The sequence below is a fragment of the Geotrypetes seraphini genome, chromosome 4, assembly GCF_902459505.1.
Source record: "Geotrypetes seraphini chromosome 4, aGeoSer1.1, whole genome shotgun sequence".
In the NCBI taxonomy this organism is placed as follows: Eukaryota; Metazoa; Chordata; class Amphibia; order Gymnophiona; family Dermophiidae; genus Geotrypetes; species Geotrypetes seraphini.
In genome coordinates, this window is record NC_047087.1 from 53,294,699 (window position 1) to 53,314,027 (window position 19,329).

The 19,329-nt window shown below is 42.1% G+C and overlaps 1 protein-coding gene across 2 annotated transcripts in view; it reads right to left on the minus strand.

Moving 5' to 3' along the window:
- Positions 1-6,579: 6,579 nt before the first annotated feature.
- Positions 6,580-19,329, minus strand: part of CNEP1R1 (CTD nuclear envelope phosphatase 1 regulatory subunit 1) — a 28,192-nt gene continuing 15,442 nt past the window's right edge. Inside the window, exons 2-6 of one of the 2 annotated variants that reach the window (XM_033942782.1) lie at positions 19,178-19,249; positions 15,139-15,212; positions 12,188-12,297; positions 8,025-8,079; positions 6,580-7,518 (exon numbers count right to left, since the gene is read on the minus strand). In XM_033942782.1, the coding sequence (XP_033798673.1) occupies positions 7,477-7,518; positions 8,025-8,079; positions 12,188-12,297; positions 15,139-15,212; positions 19,178-19,249 (353 nt within the window). In that variant the 3' untranslated portion in view covers positions 6,580-7,476. The remainder of the gene's footprint in view (positions 7,519-8,024; positions 8,080-12,187; positions 12,298-15,138; positions 15,213-19,177; positions 19,250-19,329) is intronic. The other variant, XM_033942783.1, reaches the window with a different exon arrangement.

A 19,329-nucleotide genomic window follows, 5' to 3' on the forward strand; every position in this document is an offset into this window, starting at 1 on the left:
TTGAGAAAACTGAAGAGGGGTTATGTTGAGAGGTACCAGGCTGTCAGGTGTAGATACTGCAGGTTGGGATGAAGCAGAGATCCTTGACTCTGTGTAAGCAGAGAAGGAAAAACTGGAAGAAGGTATGGCTCCCTGCTGCTGAGTTGAAGTAGAAGGGAGTACCATGGTTGTCTCGGCTACCGAGGAGCGATTAGAATCATGGTGGCATGATTGTTCTTCAATTTGACTAGAGTCTTGAGAATGAGAGGGAATGGAGGAAATGCGTAGAGGAAAAGATTCGTCCATTCAGAAGAAAAGCATCTGACTCAAGGCGGTGAGGAGAGTATATTCTGGAGCAGAACTGAGGCAGTTTGTAGTTTTGGGGAGCTGCAAAGAGGTCTATCTGAGGCGTTCCCCACTGTGAGAAAATGTGATGAAGAGACGAGGAATGGAGAGTCCATTCGTGAGGTTGCAGGAGACGACTCAAGTTGTCCGCCAAGCAATTCTTCGCCCCTTGAATGTAGACAGCTTTGAGGAAGGTGTTGTGAGGGATTGTCCAGTCCCAAACTTCCAGAGCTTCTTGACAAAGGGAGGCAGACTCTGTCCCTCCCTGTTTATTGACATAATACATGGCGACTTGGTTGTCCGTGCGGACGAGGACTACCGTGTCATGAAGGAGATGTTGAAAAGCTTGGAGAGCTTTGAGGATCGCTCTGAGTTCCAACTGATTGATATGACACTGACGATCCGTACTGGTCCAGAGGCCTTGAGTACGGAGACCATCTAGAAGAGCGCCCCAAGCATAGGTCAACGAGTCTGTCGTGAGGATCTTCTGATGAGGGGGCATTTGAAAAAGCAAGCCTCTGGAAAGATTGGAAGAGAGCATCCACCAACGGAGAGACTTCTTCAAGAAAGAGGATCGCAAATCTGCGTCCATTGAGATGCCAGGGTCCACTGAGGAATTCTGAGGTGAAGTCTGGCAAAAGGAGTCACGTGTACTGTGAGGCCATGTGACCCAGAAGCATCATCATGTGTGTCGCAGAGATGGAAGAGCGAGAAGGCACTGTGTGACAGAGGTGAAGCAGAGCTTCCAGACGTTGTTGTGGAAGTAATGCTCTGAGTTGGACAGTATCCAGAACAGCTCCAATGAATTGCAGATTCTGAGAGGGTTGAAGTTGAGATTTGGGAAAGTTGATTTCGAATCCCAAACTTTGTAGGAACCAGGTAGTCCATTGGGTCGCTACAATAACCCCTTGAGATGTGGAATCTTTGATGAGCCAGTCATCTAGGTAGGGAAATACCTGAAGACCATGATTCCATAGAACTGCGGCTACCACTACCAGGCACTTGGGTTTACACTCTGGGAGACGAGGCCAGGCCGAAGGGTAGTACTCTGTATTGATAGTGCAGATTCCCCACCTGAAATCTGAGGTATTGACGGGAGGCCAGATGAATGGGAATTTGAGTGTAGGACTCCTTGAGATCCAGAGAACATAACCAGTCGAGGAGGGGATAAAGGGATGCCAGGGACAACATTAAAAACTTTTTTTTGACTAGAAATTTGTTGAGAGCCCTGAGATCTAGAATGGGTTGCAGATCGCCCGTCTTCTTCGGAACAAGGAAATAGCAGGAGTAAAACCCCCTGTTCTGCTGGTCCAAAGGAACTGGTTCAATAGCATGGAGACGAAACAGAGCTTGAGCTTCCTGAAGAAGAAGGGCAGTCTGGGATGGATTGGAAGGATACTCTCTTGGACGAAGGTCGGGAGGAACCTGAGTGAATTGAAGAGAGTATCCCTCCCTGATGACGATAAACACTCAGAGGACGGATGTAATTATTGTCCATCTGTTGTAAAAATGATGGAGACGACCATAGGGGGAAAAGGAGACAGAGACAGAACGGTGGAGGTTATGCTCTGGTGTAAACAGTCAAAAAGGCTGAGAAGCCTTAGGTGCAGTAGAATTTGGGATTTCTGTTGCTTCTGAGGTGGCTGTTTTTTCAAAGGAGGGCGAGTATAAGGAGCCGGCTTTGGAGCAAAACGCCTTTGATAGATGACAGCAGGGCGTGCAGGTTTGGCAGGAGCCGGCTTTGGTTTAGGTCTGACGATTGAAGCAAATGATTTTTCATGGTCAGATAATTTTTTAGTGGCTGCCTCGGTTGACTCGTCAAAGAGGATGTTGCCTTGACAAGAAATGTTAGCCAAGCGGTCTTGAAGGTTAGGGTCCATGTCAATGGTACAAAGCCATGCAAGACGACGCATAGCCATAGAGCAAGCAGCTGCTCGGGCAGATAACTCAAAGGTATCGTAAGGTGATTGCAGGAGATGGAGACGTAACTGAGAAAACGAAGCAATGACTTCTTGAAACTCAAAATGCTTGTGGTTATCCATATAAGTCAAAAACTTCGGTCTTCAAGGACGATTCAACAAGCAGGGATTGATGAGATAACTGTGAGTTGTCAAATCCTTTGTGATGCACAGTCTTATACCTCGAGTCTAACTTTCCTGGAACTGCTGGTATGGAAAAGGGAGTCTCCATGCATCAAGTAAAAGTCTGGTCCAAAAGTGGAAGCTTGAGAGACTCTGCTGGAGGCTGAGGAAGACGCATGACTTCGAGATATTCCTTAGAATATTTAGAGCCAGTATCCAATTTGACGTCTAAGTCCACAGCCATCTGTCGGAGGAAAGAGGAGAAAGAGAGCCGATCTGGCGATGCCTTGTCTCGAGGATGTCGAGGCAGCATGCGTCGAAGAAGAAGCTTCGACATGGAAAAAAATGTCATAGGAACCCGGTGACCTGGACGAGGCAATCGAGGTTGGAATATCCTCGAGGTCCGGCATCGGAGAGTAGAGCGAGGCTTCGAGGAAGATGGTTTATCTTGTGAAGAACGATGCCTGGAAGAATGCCTCGATGAAGGTCTCGAATGATGGTGAGAACTGTGTCTAGAATCAGATCTCGAGGATCGAGGAGATTTCGCCTCGGAGACGGAAGCAGCCGATGCCAATGTATGAATAGGACTAGAGGCTGTAGATTGAAGCTCCAGAGGCTTGGAAGAGGAACCTTGATGCACTCGCAAAGACTCTGCTTCTTGCCGAGAATGTGAGGAGTCCTGTCGATGCACTCGCAAAGAATTTACTCCTTGCTTTTCGTGCTTGGATGGCAGACCAGACACTCGCAGAGACTCTGCTCCCTGCAAAGAGTATGAGTCCGACTGGGACATAGGAAGCGGCTCGACCTCATGGGAGTCTGCTGAATGCCCAGGCAGGATAATAAGAAGCAGTTTAGGACCCAGAATGGTAAGGTACTGAAGAAACTGCTTCTCTAAAAGCCGGCAAGGTGGGATCCGCATCTGAAACCGGACCACATGCATTGGCTGGAGGTTCCTTCGAGGCAGTGTGAGTGCTTCGACTTAGTAGTCTTAGACATCTTAATCACCACCGGCGGAACCGACTGCTGAGCTATTTGACCTGAGGAAACGGGGGAAGATACAGCAGATGATGTCGAAGCAAGAGCCGCTGCAAACAATGAAGGTTTGAAGAGGCTCGAGGTGGAAGCAGGAGGCGCAGAAGGAGGCTCGAGGAAAATCGAGGCCGAAGATGCCATCGAAGTCGAGGGATTAGTCGAAGACTCCATCTCGAAGAGCTTATCCACCAGAATGCAACGACGCTTAAAAGCACGAGGCTGAAGTGTTTGGCAAGGCAGGCATGACGTGGGATGATGGTTAGACCCAAGGCACTTGAGGCAGCGTCTAGGAGGGTCCATGAGAGAGATCGCGCGCCGACACTTGGTACACTTTTTAAAGCCTGTAGCAGGCTGGGACATAGACCGAAAAATAGCCGCCATGAAGTTGAAGCTGGTGGGCTGCGACCGAGTGGCCCGTCCCGGAAAATGAACGGAATTTTTTTTTTTTTTTTAATAAAACAAATAAAACAGCGATTCGTGAAGAAAAACACACCAACCACGGTTGTAGAGAAGGCAAAAGAGAACAAAGTTGAACGCAGAGAGTCAAAGACGGACTTCTTGGCTCCGCAGAAAACTAAGACCTGAGGAGACGCGCCCTGTGCTGGGCAGGAGGGCATTCGCGCATGCGCGATGCGGGCGACTCGAAACTTCTAGTTTCTTCAAGCAAGTCTGCTTGTGAGGCGTCCACATCGGGGCTCCATTGGATGACGTCACCCATATGTGAGAATACCTGCCTGCTTGTCCTGGGATAATGAAAGCTAAGCAGGTTAAGGCTCAATTAACTGAAGGCAAATACTGAGCATTTTTGGTCTTGTTCATTGTAGGGAATGAACAATACACATGTGCTCAAATACAACTGTCAGCAATATGAAAGTGTGCATTTATTCACTTGAAAAATTGCATTGGTTTCATAGGCAGTATTTTTCAATATCTGATCTAAAATATTTACAATTAAAAACACAAAATGGTACAGAACATCTCCTTAAAAAGACTTCTTAGAATCAAAGGATTTTGCTTTCAACATTAAAGATCTTAACTCCAGTCTGAACACATACACCAGTGATTCCCAAAGTTTTTACTATAGCAGAAACCTTAAAATTTTTTTATACAAAGGAATTTCCCTGGGTCCAAAGTCTTTCCCTCTCTTTTCCCTCCTGACCACCCACCACCCCAGCTTTGATTCTGCATCTCCTCTTCTCTCTCAGACCACCATCACTGTATCCTCAAGCCAGCATCTTTGCACTGCCCCCCACCCCCACCCCCACACTACCTTGTGCTGTTGAAGGGCCTACCCTTGCTTTAGTTTAGCCACAGAGGTCTGTGTCCATGTAGTGAGAAGTCAATGGTGTGCTTCATCCACCGATGCCTGCATACCAGCACATGCTTAGTTCATGCTGCTGCATTGAGCACATGTGGGATTGCTGATGTCAGTGGCTGAAGCATATTAAACTCTTCCCTCCATATTCGCAGAGGTTAGATGCAAAGCCAGCCCGCAAATAAGAAAAAATTGTGATAACTTTAGGGTGCCGACTCTGAAACTACCCCGCCTCTCCACTTACTTTTTAAAGACTGGTGGTCTAGCAGGGAAGTGGGCCAGGAGCAAATCTTCTTATGCTCCTGCCCTGTGCGGAGTCGCAAACAAAAATGGCTGCCGTGCATTCCCGCAGTCTCATGAGATTACAGCGGGAATTCTCAACAGCCATTTTTGTTTGCGGCTCTGCACGAGGCAGGAGCATAGAAAGACCACCAGGCTTTAAAAAGTAAGCTGTGGAGAGGTCCAGGAGGTGGGGGTGGGTCAGCAAGATAAACTCTGCTAATAATCGAAATAAAGAGTGCCAAACCCATGAAAATGGAGGGGGACCTATACAGACTTCCTGGTGTGCAAAGCCCCTGAAGAGAGCTCATCCAGTTTGGCAATCACCGACTTATACATTCACTTCACTATCTAGCTTTTCTGCAAGAGTTTTGCAGAGAGGTGCAGAACATCTACAGAATAGACTGAAGTATTTCAGGGTTTGTTTGTTTTTAAAAGGAAAATACACACAATGAAATAATTAAACCAGTGCAAGCAGATGAAAAAAAGACATACTTCCAGCATGTTGAAATATTAACAGTACTTATGAAAATTTCATGTTTGAAAGGATAATTATTACACTGGGTATACATAAAAGTCACATATCGTGGGCATCTACATTTGCTTTGCTCATCAATCTGTGGCATTGCTTAAGGATTTTTGAAATAAATGGGGCACAACTGGTAGACCTTATTATCCTCACCACAGCCCACATTTCTAAATGAAGTGCCCGAAATACTTTGCCCTTTTGTTATTATCAAAAACCAGCTTTAGAACACAATCTACCACAGCACAAACTACAGCTCAGCTATCAAGTCATAGAGAAAATGAGTTTCTACCTTTGGTACATGATTCATTAAACAAAATCTTTATCTGAAGAAAACAAAAAACCCCAGCCTATATAGCTGGGTATGTAAACGTTAAAATGAAATAGCAAGGGACCTCAAATCACAGCAGCATTAGCTGCTGGTAAAGGCTGCATAGCTAAAACTCTCTTAGAAACAGGATAAATACAAAAAGACACAAAATGCAAAAATACAGTCTTACAAAATGTATGCACTAAAGCTAGTACCAACAAGTGCATTCCAGTTCCTGTTTCTCAAAACATCAAGAATGAAAATCACATTTCTTAAAAAGGGAGCAGGGGATCCTTCTACACAAACAGCCATCTGAGTTAACAGATGTCTTCAGAGCATGGACTGGTAAATGTAACACAAAATAAATTGTGAAGAGATGAAAAGCTTTGAGGTTTGAAGAACCGCCCTCTGCTTACTTCCCTGAATCATGCTCAGGACAGCATCTGAAAAAAAATCTATTCTAACATGGAGGAAACAATCTACATGTGGTCCAAATAAAATAGAGACAAAAAGCAACCAGTATGCAGCTGCAGCTGGATCCTAGTTTGGAGAAACAAGAAGAACCCTCCCTAACACCCCCCTCCCCACACACACACACAAATACAGCAACAAAGTATTTTATTCTTCAAAAAAGGTAGTCTTTGAAGAATAAATGCTCCTTGTTGCCATACTGGCTGTTATCAGAAACAGATATGGATTCTTAAAGGCTTCATCATTAACACAGTCCCCCAATGTCCCAAATTTTATTTAGATTATATCTATCTATATATTACACATATAGCCAAATCCAGCCGAATTATGCATGGTTAGTTTAAATGAAAACAAAAGTCCTTTTACATGAGGGTAATAATGACATAAAAATAAATAAGTAGGTTATTCACCAGTTTCATTTATAAGTTAATATCTATTCAGTGCAAAACAATGAACTGATAAACATAACCTAGTAAATATGGCTGAAATATATGATCTTGATAACAAAAAAGGTGCTATACATTTGTAATTTTTATACATAACAAACTCTTTAGTTTACCAAAACACCATTCTCTTCTAACAATCCATCTTCTTACACTCTGATTCATACAGCAACCAGGAATGAAATAAACACACATGCAAATACAATTAAGAAGCATAAAGATAAAAGCTGCAGGAATGCCAAGTATATGTCCTTTTGAATACTGACACATTAGAAAGAAGTCCACACAGCACATATACTCCCTGCTTACAATGGCATTGATTTGCTATTTCCAGTAGTTTACAAAAATATATATTTAAAAACCCAATAAGGTTGCCTTTGCAGTATCCAAACTGTACAAACTTCATTCACAAGTTGTTTTCTTTGTTCCAGCTGAAGTACCAAAATTACAGTAACACTGAACTAAAGATAAACCTTGAAACTGCTGATAGTGTGAGGAAATAAACCACTGGGTGATTCTGAATCCTTCTCCTCAAAAAGGTAAATTGCTGAGCTTGGAAATCAGGTCCAAATAAGACTTTACATTCACATGCAGTTGTCAAGCAATTTCCATTATGGCTTACTGCTGTGTCATTAACTTAAGGTAGAGGCAGACTCCCAGCTCTTGTGGTGCAACAGAGATGGTGGAAGAAATCGCTATTGGACATGAGGTCTTGGTTTCAAAATTAGTTTTCCAGTCTGCAAAGAGAGCATGAAAGAAGAGATTCAAAATCAGAAAAACTTCTGCAGGTCCTCTGTCCCTAGTAGGCTTCCAATCTAAGTTTATGTACCTGGAGCAATGGGTCACAAGGAGCAGCAGTGGAAACCAAGTTCCCCAGGTTCTCAACCCACTGCATTATCCATTAGCCTACTCCTCCATCTGGATCCAGAGCCAGGCCACACTTACCAGTCACAGAGAGATCACAGTATCCAGAATAATCAAGGTTCCCATCAATATTTATTGTGATGCACATTTTCCTTGAATAAGAGCCCAAAGATGAGTGCTGTAATGAGTGCCTAACCTTTAGAACAAAAACCCAATCCTTCCTTAACTTTTAGTGTAATTTACTTAAATACTTTGTAGTGCAGATTTTTAATGAAGATTACTGTTCCACCCCCCCCTCAACCCAACACACACATATATTAACTTTTTCTTGCATAAATAAGAAATTTTAATATAGGACATAATTTACTTTATTACTCACATCATCACATGACATATTATACTCTGCCAAGACGGTTCTACATCGTGCTGCTATTCTGGATGCATGTTATCAAGGAACAAGTAGTGGATTATTTTTTCACCTAATGAAAACTTCAGTCAGTCAAAATGCTGATTCCTGATTGACCAGACAACCTAGCAACTATACAATAGAACCTATTCTGTGGCATTTCAAATTACAAACCCCCCACACAAATACCCCACAATTACTTTTTTTTTTAGCACAACAGTTTGTAAATATGAAAGACCTCCAGATCCAGGGCTCTCCTTCTGCCAGATTAACTGTGAAGACAAAAGTACCATAAAACAAACACAAAATTTTGTAAGCAGTTTACTTCCATAATTCAGCAAGTATGGGTACACGAACACTGAATGCATTTAAAAGACCTGTTTTTGGTGCAAAGGGTTCACGGAGTCTTGACAAGTGGGTTATATATCACCTGTGAATTTGTGTATGAAGAGTTAAAATTTTTTGGGCTCCATTTCCTGCTCTGGGCTGCACTCCAGCTCCTCCTCAGACGTTCTTCTACATGTGAGTTGGAAGGTGGTTTTCTGATCTGCTCAGAGTTCATTTTTATTATTTTCAGGTATTTTATCTGTATTATGGAGGCTTTCAGTGCTGCAGAGGTTCCCAATGCTCCTGGGACAGCTCTGACTGTGAGAAGACACAGGGCTAGATTCACTAAGCAAACCGATCGTGTAACGATCAGTTTGCAACCCCTATGCGACCTGATTTCCCCCAACCAGATACACTAACCTCTCCTCTGATCCATGCATGCAAATGAGGGGAAACAGCATGCAAAGTAGGTAGGGACACGATTCACAAAACAAATCTGGGACACCGACTAGGCTGGCCGATCAACAGAAGCGACTGCTGGGGACCAGTCGCACACATCTCTGCCGACTCTCCTGCTCCATTGCCGCCCTGATCTTTCAGCCCTGCTCTCTGTCCCAATCATACCCTGCTCTCTGCCCCGAGCTCTGGATCTCTGCCGCCTTCCCTGCAGTGCAAGCCCGCAGGTTTAAAGCTATTGTCAAACAGTGTGAGATCCTCAAATTGTGTGCTCTTGGGAAAAGCCTTCTTGTACCTGGGCCTGAATAATAAGCTGCGTTGTTTCTCCAAGGGGGTAAAAATCACATCCTGGTGCACTTTTTCTTGGAAACAGAGGACAGCTGTCAGCATGTATTTTGTCTGCCTTATTTATCCATAACGACAGCACTTCCTCGGCTGCTCTGCTTGTGCCTGACCAGAGGGGATTAAGCAGAAGGTCTGAAAGGAACCTGCCAGTTCTTGGGAGCTCAGAAGTGTTGCCTCCCTCCCTGCCTGTATCTTCCTTGCGCGGAGAGAGCATGCGCAGACCATCTACAGGGAAATCAGATGGTCTGCGCATGCGTCAGGATCGCACACTAGCGATCCATGCGGTCGGAGGGGGGCGTTCCTCCGATCGCCCACATTATAATTTTGTTTTGTAAATTGGTCGGGTCTGCAGGGATCGGCTACAGAGACTCAGGTAAGTGAATCTAGCCTACAGACTCTCTGGATCGAGTATGTAGCTAGCAGGGCAACCCTTAGGGGAACCTGCCTAACCAGCCTACACTAACAATTTGTAGGTTCAGGTACCATTCCTTGTAGTAGAGCTCGCTCATGGTTATCCACAGCTTGTGTGGCCCCGCACCAGTCTCGAGAGCTTTACCAGGTGCCGGCTACATTTCCCTCCCCCCATCGACACACGTGCAACTATGGGGTCGGCCAGGGGGGTCGCGGGTCGGCTGGGGGGGCGGTCGGAGGTTCTTGGGGGGGGCGGTCGTTGGGGGGGGAGGGGGGTTTGCGTCGAGGGCAGGAGGGCCTGGGATCCCTCCTGCCCGTAATGTAGTGCGGGGTGGGGTTAGGGGGTCGCCGTGGCCAGGAGGGTTTGGGCTCCCTTCTGGCCCGATATTGTCAGGAAGTCGGCGGTCCTTCGGGGTGGGGGTGCGAGTGGTCCTGCCGGGGGGGGATGTATCGGACGTCGGGGAGTCGGCCGGGCAAGAGGGCTTGGGCTCCCTCTTGCTCCGATCGTGGATGCGGGTGCGGGTGGGAGCGCGTGCGAGCGGTCGTTCGGGGTGGGGGTGCGAGCGGTCCTGCTAGGGGGTGAATCGGGCGTCGGGCGGGGTGGGAACTATGTTTAAAAACTTTTGTATACCGCGCTCAGGCATATAACGCGCGAGGGGTATGCGCGGTAGGTAAAAACGCGTATAACGCGTGCGTTATATCCGCGAAAATACGGTAGTTGTCTTCAGTGGCATCAATAGAGACAAAAAGGAATTCATTTCAGGCTTTATATACCCCAAGTTTTTTAATTACTTTGGTATCTTTTCCAGTTAAAGCTAAGCATCTGAATGCGAGGTTAATAAGTGTTAATGGTTTGTTTGTTTTTTTTAAAAGAACTAATATTATGAAGGGAACATTAGGTTCCTATCTCGATACCTTTCTGACTAGTAGAAGGGTAAGGAGTCTTGATAAGTTATGTATCCCATCCATAAGAATGTGTAGGAGTTAAATTTTCTTTGGCTCCTGCTCTGGGCTATACTCAAACTCCTCCTCAGTTTATACCAAAGCATTATGAGGAGCCACTTGAAAGTTCTCAGCCCAACCAACAAAATAGAGGCAGGTCTCCATTGAGGGCTATAAACTTAGTCCAGTGATTTTCTGCTTTTTTTGTTCCATCAGAAAAAGTGAAAAATCGCTGGACTAAGTGTATAATCCTTTTTGCCAGATAGTAGACCTTGGACCTCAAGAAGGTCAGGTCATGGCAATTGTTGAGGTTCTCGGAGATTTCATCAGTCCTCAGCGGGCTCCTCTGCTCAGAGATCATTTTATGGTTCATGGCAGAAATATGGCAGTTCCCACCCAGCAGCAGTCACCAAAAAGGCCCAATGATGCCAGGTCCTTAGCCACACCTCCAATGATAAGGGAGAGGTTGAGAGCTTCTGGGAGGCTTCAATGCAGATATGCACAGGAGGAGGCACCAGCACAGCAAGGGACCAGGAGAGCAGGGGCGATGGGCCGCAGAGGACGGAGACAGCAGGGCCGCGGTCACGGAGCCCCAAGAGCAGCGGTGGAGGGTGGGACCAGCTGAGTGAAGGGCCTTGCCTGTCTTTGCCCACTGGAATGGAGTTGTGTCGGCCGTAAACTGTATGCTTGCATCTGGTTGGGATGCTGCAGCAAAGTGCAGTGAAGGGGGAATGTTGCTCCCTACAGTCAGTTTGTCAGGAGGATGGCACATCGAAGTGAGCTTGGCAGCTGCGCTTCAGGAGTGAGGTCGGCCTTGAGGTCAGCCGACATGAAGTTGGTGGGCTCTGCAGTGGTTAGAGTGCTGGGTTTTATCGGATTCTGCCTTTTCTGTCTCTGGTCCAGCGATCGAGGGTCGGAAGTCCTCCTGCTCGCTCTTTGGGGATGTCAGGGATCTGGCTTCAACTGGAGGAAGGATGAGGGGGAATTGCAGGAGGGCAGTTTGTAGGGTGTTGTGTCAGTTGCGAGTAGGTTAGATTGTGGGATGAAGTAGTTATGGAAGGTTACGTTTTGGGGGAGGAGTTTTTTTTTTTAAGCAGAGAAGGTTGGGTTTGGGGCAGTATTCAAGGTGATGTGGCAGTAATATGCAGGTAGTTTGGGGGAGTTTTGAAGAGTAGGGAATTTTACCTTTAAAACTGCCTTGCCTATTCTCCAACTGCTACATTTCACTCTCAAATTTCTATGTTTTAACTTGTTTTCTCACAGATATGGACTGGGCCACTTTTTTTTAGGGGGGAGAGGGCTCATTTATCTGAATATCCTGGTCTAATTTGGCCCATTGTTTTAAAATCAATGTGTCTTTTTACCAGTTTACCCCCATTCTGTTAAATTTTCAGTTATTTTGCCTCCAGACAATTATATTAAAAAAGGTCAAGAATATTTCTAACTTCCATTGGGTTGGAAAGAATAAATATCATGAAAATTTAGCAAAGATGATTAACTGTTACTGAAGCCATGATCAAAGCTTTAACAACTGCTGTTCCTGAATTAGCACAAACTGTGCTAATTCAGCCATTCCTTGTGACCAATATATGTGTGCGCATCTTTTTTCTGTAATCTGACCATAATTTTTTTTTTTTTTTTTTTAAAAAGGATACATGGAGGGTGCAACCACTCTTTTGTGTATTCCAGCAAAGAACAAACCTATTAATGTGATGCAGCTAATGGTGAAAAAAGGATGATTCCACAGGGAAGTAAGAAAAGACACCTAGAACAAGCCACAATTTTTATATTAAAAAGCGTGAAAGAAGTTTTTGTAACACAAGACAAACCACCACCATGAATATAATTTGTGCTTATAAAACTCTCCTGCTGTTTCCTTTCTGGGAGCTCAGAATGCTGCATTTGTATTAGCTCAAGGTCTTCTGCAGAACAGTACAGCAACTTGCCACTGACCCAGTCTAAAAATGATCATTGTAATTAGAATGTTTATGTTATTACACATAAGGTCATTTGCAATGATATTTGAGCTGGAAAAACATTTTACAGAATTCCCATAAGTGGTACAATAAATAGATACTTTAAATGAAATCATCGTTTTAGACTACAGAAGAACATTCTATAAGTTTTAACTTGTGCATTTCCTAAGTCCTATAATTATTTATTTCTGACTTTCTATACAGCTTTTGACAGGGCAGGACAAGGCAGTGCACAGTCTGTATACTGCAGTGTATTGCAAACTGTGTGCCACAGCAGATGCCAGGTGTTCTGCGAGACACCCAAGGAGGCGAGGCACTGGCTGACTGCTTACAGGATATATAGTACTATAAATAAATAACATATGCTCCACTTTGTTAGCTGACAGGTCAAATCTAACAGAAGAAAAAGCCTCAGGTCTATCAATTTCAGAAAGATTTTAAAACTTATCTATTTAAACAATACAATATTAACGGATTTCAAAATTATCATAAGCAGATTTTTTATTATTTTTATGGAATAATGTTTACAGTTGCTTATCTATTCTAGTATAAATAATCTGTATTATGCATAATTTACTTTGAATAAGTTAGTGTTGTATTTTGTTAGTCAGTATCTTTTATTGAATTGTGTTTTTTGGATCTGTATTTAATTACTTGTTGTAATTGCTATTGTGTAAACCGCCAAGAACTAATAGCTTAACGGTATATAAAAATAAACTTATTATTATTATTAAAGCTCAAACCACCTCCGCCCACATCATTGGTTTAAAAAACTTCCATTTAGACTGACCCTATGCCACTAAGGGCCTCTTTTACAAAGCTACACTAGCGGTTGCCGCATGGCAACAGCCCTGAAGCCCTTTAAATCTCTATGGACTTTGGGGCCATTACTGCAGCAGCCCGTGCTAAACGGCTTTGTAAAAGAGGCCCTAAGGTTCTTAATAGGACCTAAGATTCTTAATAGGAATCTGAGATCTAAACAAGTGTTGAATATTGTGTTAGACTTTTATGGCGTCCCACATGTAGCCAACGTTTCACGGATCTAAGCCGTTTCTTCAGGGCTCCCGGACTTTCATTCACCTTTCACAATTCTGTACATATAATTTCATAAAGGATGTTACACTTACATATTCTAATCTTGCAAAATATATCACAATTTCAAAAATGATATTACTCACTGAATTGTTGCTTCTTTGATCTCACCAGCGTCCTACTCTGACAGTGGAGTTTCAGACTTAAAAGGGAGAAGAGCCAATCAAATCCCTCCACGTTATCATTTGAGGGAGAGTTGGCCTCTCCTCATAGGCTGACCAGCTCAGTTGCTACAATTCCGGATGACATCATCAGAAAAGCAGATGAATATAAAGACTAAAGGAAAACTCAAAGAACTTTTCAATTAATAATGATAATACCAGTCTATACAGGCATTTAAACCTTTAGATGTTACTGAATTCAATTCATAGATCCAACGTTGCTCTTTGCGTTGGAGGCATAACTGTTGCCTCCTCGGATATCCTGATTTACATGATCTAACACATAACATTTTATGTGAAAGAATCATGGTTACACTCCATACAACGTTGGACCATTGGAGCTTGTAGGGTCAGTCTAAAAGGAAGTTTTTTAAGCCAATGATATTGGCGGAGGTGGTTTGAGCTTTAAGCTTTGCCAGATAGACCTGAAGCTTTTTCTTCCATTAGATTTGACCCATCAGCTAACAAAGTGGAGCATATGTTATTTATTTATACTATTTATTCCCACTTTCACCTATCGGATATTTATTGCTTACAGGATATGCCTCTCGTGGCAAGAGGCACATCCTGTAGGTAATCAGCCGGCATCTCTCCTCCTCTTCACACTTCTCCCTCTCCAGCACCCCCTTACCAGTGGTAATAGGAGACTCAGGGCTGCAGCTGCGAATATGTCGATGTGATGACATCACACATGCACGTGACATCATCACATAGACATCCACGTACTTCTGAATGCCCTCCAGCCTGTCTATGTCTGAATCTAATAGCAAAGATAAAAGAAAGATGTTTTCTTTGAATCTATTTTTAAAATTCTAATGGCTCCTTCTCAATTTTATGTCAATGTTTCACTTCTGCACCCTATTATTTCAAATACAAGTGCTTCAAACCACACTTAAGGGCATCTAGAGCATAACAATGTTCTAAAGTTATTGTGTGTTGGTAGCAAAAAATATAAAGCACTATAACTGCAAAGACTGTGGCTAGCATCTGCCTATGTACTGTAGTTACTATGCCAGATATACTTTTACCACATATAGAGGAAGTATAAATCCCCAACAGGGAAACTTTTTGAAAATTATATCCAACTCCCCTTAAAATGGGGAGTACAAGTACATTTTAAAAGTCCACCCATACCATGCCTGGAAAAGGTCCCCTTGAAATTGCTACCTGTTTTTGTTTTAACACATATAAATGCCACCTAACCCTTCCAAAATGACCTCCTTGGAGAAGCATGTTAGAAAGGTGTTCTAGTTATTATGAAATACTGGTTTAAAAAGACCACAATGACCATGCAAATATAAAAAACCTAGGGAGGTGACATGGCAAATGATTACCCTCCCTGCTCAGAAGATGGGTGGAAAAAGAGGGCTTACTTACCTTTTGTGTCTCAGGATCTATCAACCAATTCCAAGCACCTGTAGCTGTACAGACCGATACAACAATAAGAATCACTGAAAGTGAAAATAAATATTAACTAATTATAGTAAAAACAGGCTAAATTTTGCAATTCAAAATTTGCACATATAGCAAAATTACCTAAAATAATACAATCCTGTATGTTGCCAAACAGAAGGAAAGATTAGATTTTTACATTGCTAATCTTTTTTGTAACCAGGACTAGTATTCTCGACCATTGGGTCTTAAACCTCACTAGTTGCAAGGTTGCAGAGAGCCCACTGTTTTCATGCTCCACCTCCCATCACTTTGGAATGAGCTCTTTCCCCTTAGTCGGTACCAAAGCTTCTAGCGAGTCCTAGAACATAAACATAAGAGAGGGTTTTGGCCAGGTACTAGGGACCTGGATTGGCCACCATGAGAATGGGCTACTGGGTTTGATGGACCATCGGTCTGACCCAGTAAGGCTATTCATATGTTGTTATGTTGGGAGGCGGAGCATGGAAAACCAACAGTGGGCTCTCTACAACCCTCGCAACTAGTTGGGGTTAATCCTGGTCAAGACTACCAGTCCCGTTGCACAAGGAAGAACTACAGTCATGTGAAAAAATTAGGACATCCCTTGAAATAGTTCTTTATTAAGAAATGTTCATATATCGATGTCAAATTTTTTATTTTTTTTTTTATTTATCTCTGGAAAAGAAAGTGATGTACTTGCAGGTAAACAAAAATTTTCTTTGATTTACTCATGAAACAAAAAAGATATTTATGAAAATTTGTATTCTAACTAAGGAATAAATTGGGACACACCCACATATCCTCCTACATAAAGGGATGGGGAGTCTAGATCGTGTGATGGTGATCTCATTTCACAATGGTCTTCCAGTAATAACAATAACTTCTTAAAACCAGTGGAACCTACAACTTCAGATTTAGATCCTATGTCTTCTAAGTTATTTTACTGAACATTACACCCTTATATCCTCACCAAGACTAGTTTGGTGGCTTTTGAGTAAAATCCATAGTCATCTTGACAAAGCCAGGATTATACTTATTGTTTCTTTGACTGTTACTGCAGCATTTGATTTGGTTGACCCCACATTGTTATTTGTGATAGCTTTTTTGTGTTTTCATTTAATCCGTTAGTATGAAAAGACAACACATCATGTGACATTCCCCAGAGGTCAGTTCTTTCTCCAGTGCTATTTAACCTTTTTCTAGCATTCTGGCTCTTTGATTCAATTAGAGGCGAATGGCCTTTTTTTTTTAATGATATTCAGTTAGTTTATCTAATAGATCCAAGAGATCCGTCTTCTCCAGATTTTACTCGTTTCCACAGCTGTTTGACTGTAGAGGCTTCCTGGCTACATCCTAATTATTTAAAAACTAAATTCTCAGAAATTATGTAAGTCTATATGGGTTACAGGTCGAGCGTCATTTTCAGTCCTCAACCCCAGTTCTCTTTGAACATACATTGTCTATCTCCTTCTCTAAAGATTTTTGAGTTTATTTTTGATTTGCAACTTACTTGTACAACCCAGCTTTCTACAGTTATGAAAAATATTAGGGCTATCAGGCCATTTCCACAACAAGACTTTTTTGACACCATTTCTTTCACTAGTGGCAAGTCAAGTTAGATTACAAGTATAATGCATGTATAATGGAATTTCTTCTGCATTGCAATGTCTGCAATTAATACAGTGCAATTGTAACAAAATGGCTCCTTCTTGCACAATAGTTTTACGATAAAGGCTCCAACTTCAAACTTTACAACAATATGCCCAAATGCTAAGAATATTTTACATTGGTGTCCATGTAAATGAAGGACTTCAACAACAACCCTTCATGATATCTTCATACATTGTATAATTAGATGTGGCCTCAGATACACCACCTCCTCCTTAGATAATGAATTATGTCGGGAAGGAATAGCGGTGTCTGGGTGTCTTCATTGGCTTACAAACTTTTTAGTATGACCTTTTTTTACTTTTTTCGTAACTTTTTAAGTTTATATATATTTTAGGAGATTATTCCATATTTAATAATAATCTTAAGATGAATTTTGTATTCAACTTAAGTTCATCCAAAGCTCTCACGCTCCTGGGGCCAAATGACAGCGGCTCTGGGGGATCCTTGAAAAAGCAATAACTTGCAAAACACTTTGGATCATTTGGCCCCAGGAACGTGAGAGCTTTGGATGAACTTAAGTTGAATATAAAATTCATCTTAAGATTATTATTAAATATGGAATATAATCTCCTAAAATATGTATAAACTTAAAAAGTTACAAAAAAAGTAAAAAAAGGTCATACTAAAAAGTTTGTAAGCCAGTGAAGACACCCAGACGCCACTATTCCCTCCCGACATAATTCATTATCTAAGGAGGAGGTGGTGTATCTGAGGCCACAACTAATTATACAATGTATGAAGATATCATGAAGGGTTGTTGTTGTTGAAGTACTTTATTTACATGGACACCAGTGTAAAATATTCTTAGCGTTTGGGCATATTGTTGTAAAGTTTGCAATTAATACAGAACATGGCTATCAGATCAGTTGTTGGATCTAGCAAATATGATAATGCTACTCAACTTTTCACAGAAAATTGCTGGCTGCTAGTATCAGATTAAAGTGTTGATAATAGCCCATCCCAGTATTTCTCAATCTGCAACACATTGGCTGGCCACCTCCTGGTATCTGTCCCTGCCTGCCCCCCCTGCCACCCAAACACTCCATTCCCACCCCCGCCGCAATAGACATGGGCCAGCCCACAACGTCACTTCTGATGTAGACAGGAGAGAAGGAAGGAAAGAGAGAGAAAAATAAAAAGTTGGACTCATGGAGGAATAGAGAGAGAGAAGTAGGTTGGGGAATGGAATGAGGTCTGGAGGAGAAGCATGCAGGAGGCAGAAAGAAAGAAATATCTTATAGTCAGATAGATGTGCAACCAGAGACTCATGAAATCACCAGACAACAAAGGTAGGAAACAATGATTTTATTTTCAATTTAGTGATCAAAATGTGTCAGTTTTGAGAATTTATATCTGCTATCTATATTTTGCACTGTATTTGTCTATTTTTCTATAGTTGTTATTGAGGTGACATTGCATATTTTAAAGTCATCTGCCTTGACCTCTTTGAAAACCCCCCAAATATAAATGATAATTAACATTTTCTCTGCATAGTGTGCTTTGTGTTTTTAATTTTGTGGTTACCATTATGTATTAATAAGATTACTGTATATTGTGTGTATATGAAAAAATGGATGGAAGAAATTGCATTACAATTAGTACTATTATTCTGGGGTGGAGTCAGGGCAGAGCTTGGGCAGGGGTACTTGGTTGGTATTTGTTAGGCTTAGGGGGTACTTGGCTTGAAAAGATTGAGAAACACCGATTTGCTGATTCAATATACTAAAAGAACACTGGAGTCTATTACAAAACCACTTAACTATTCTATTGCTGAGCCAGACCAGACTAGATACTACTTGGCTAAGTTTTAAGAAATTTAATATAGGACTGAAAACATATAAATTTTACAACAGTATTTGAATAAGTCTCATTGCAATAGTCTGAAAGTGGATGGAATGCTGGAAGGCTTGGTTGATAGAGGGACTAGGCTTTCCTTTGCTTTCAATTTCAGATATTATGCTAGCATATTGTATTTATTATGTTTATACAATTTTTATTTTACAATACGTGAACTGCTCAGTTTCTTAAGAAGTAAATATTTTATACTGAAAATTTTGTTATTGAAACAGATATACAGTAAATAATCAACCAGTAAATATTTTAGCAAACAAGATTTTATGATATGCGGTATACAAATTTTTTAACAAACATTCAATCACTGGTGCTCTGAACCTCAAACATTACCTACCAAGGAGCATTCCTATTTATGCTACCATATAACTTCTCGACTGGTTTGCTATTTTCCTTCTGGAAAATATTCTAATAAGATGTCAACGTGCACTAACAGTGTAGCCAATAATAATCTCATTGCACTCAAAAATAGTGAACTTACTCCTCCAGCGACCAGTAGCAGGCTGTAAACATGAAATGTATTCTGTGAGTCTTCTCTCAAATGCTTTAAGATCTAGGATTCCAAAAACAGAGACGTTGTGTTAGCTCTTTAACCAGTTGAGAGCCCTTTTACTCTTTCAGTAAATAATTTTT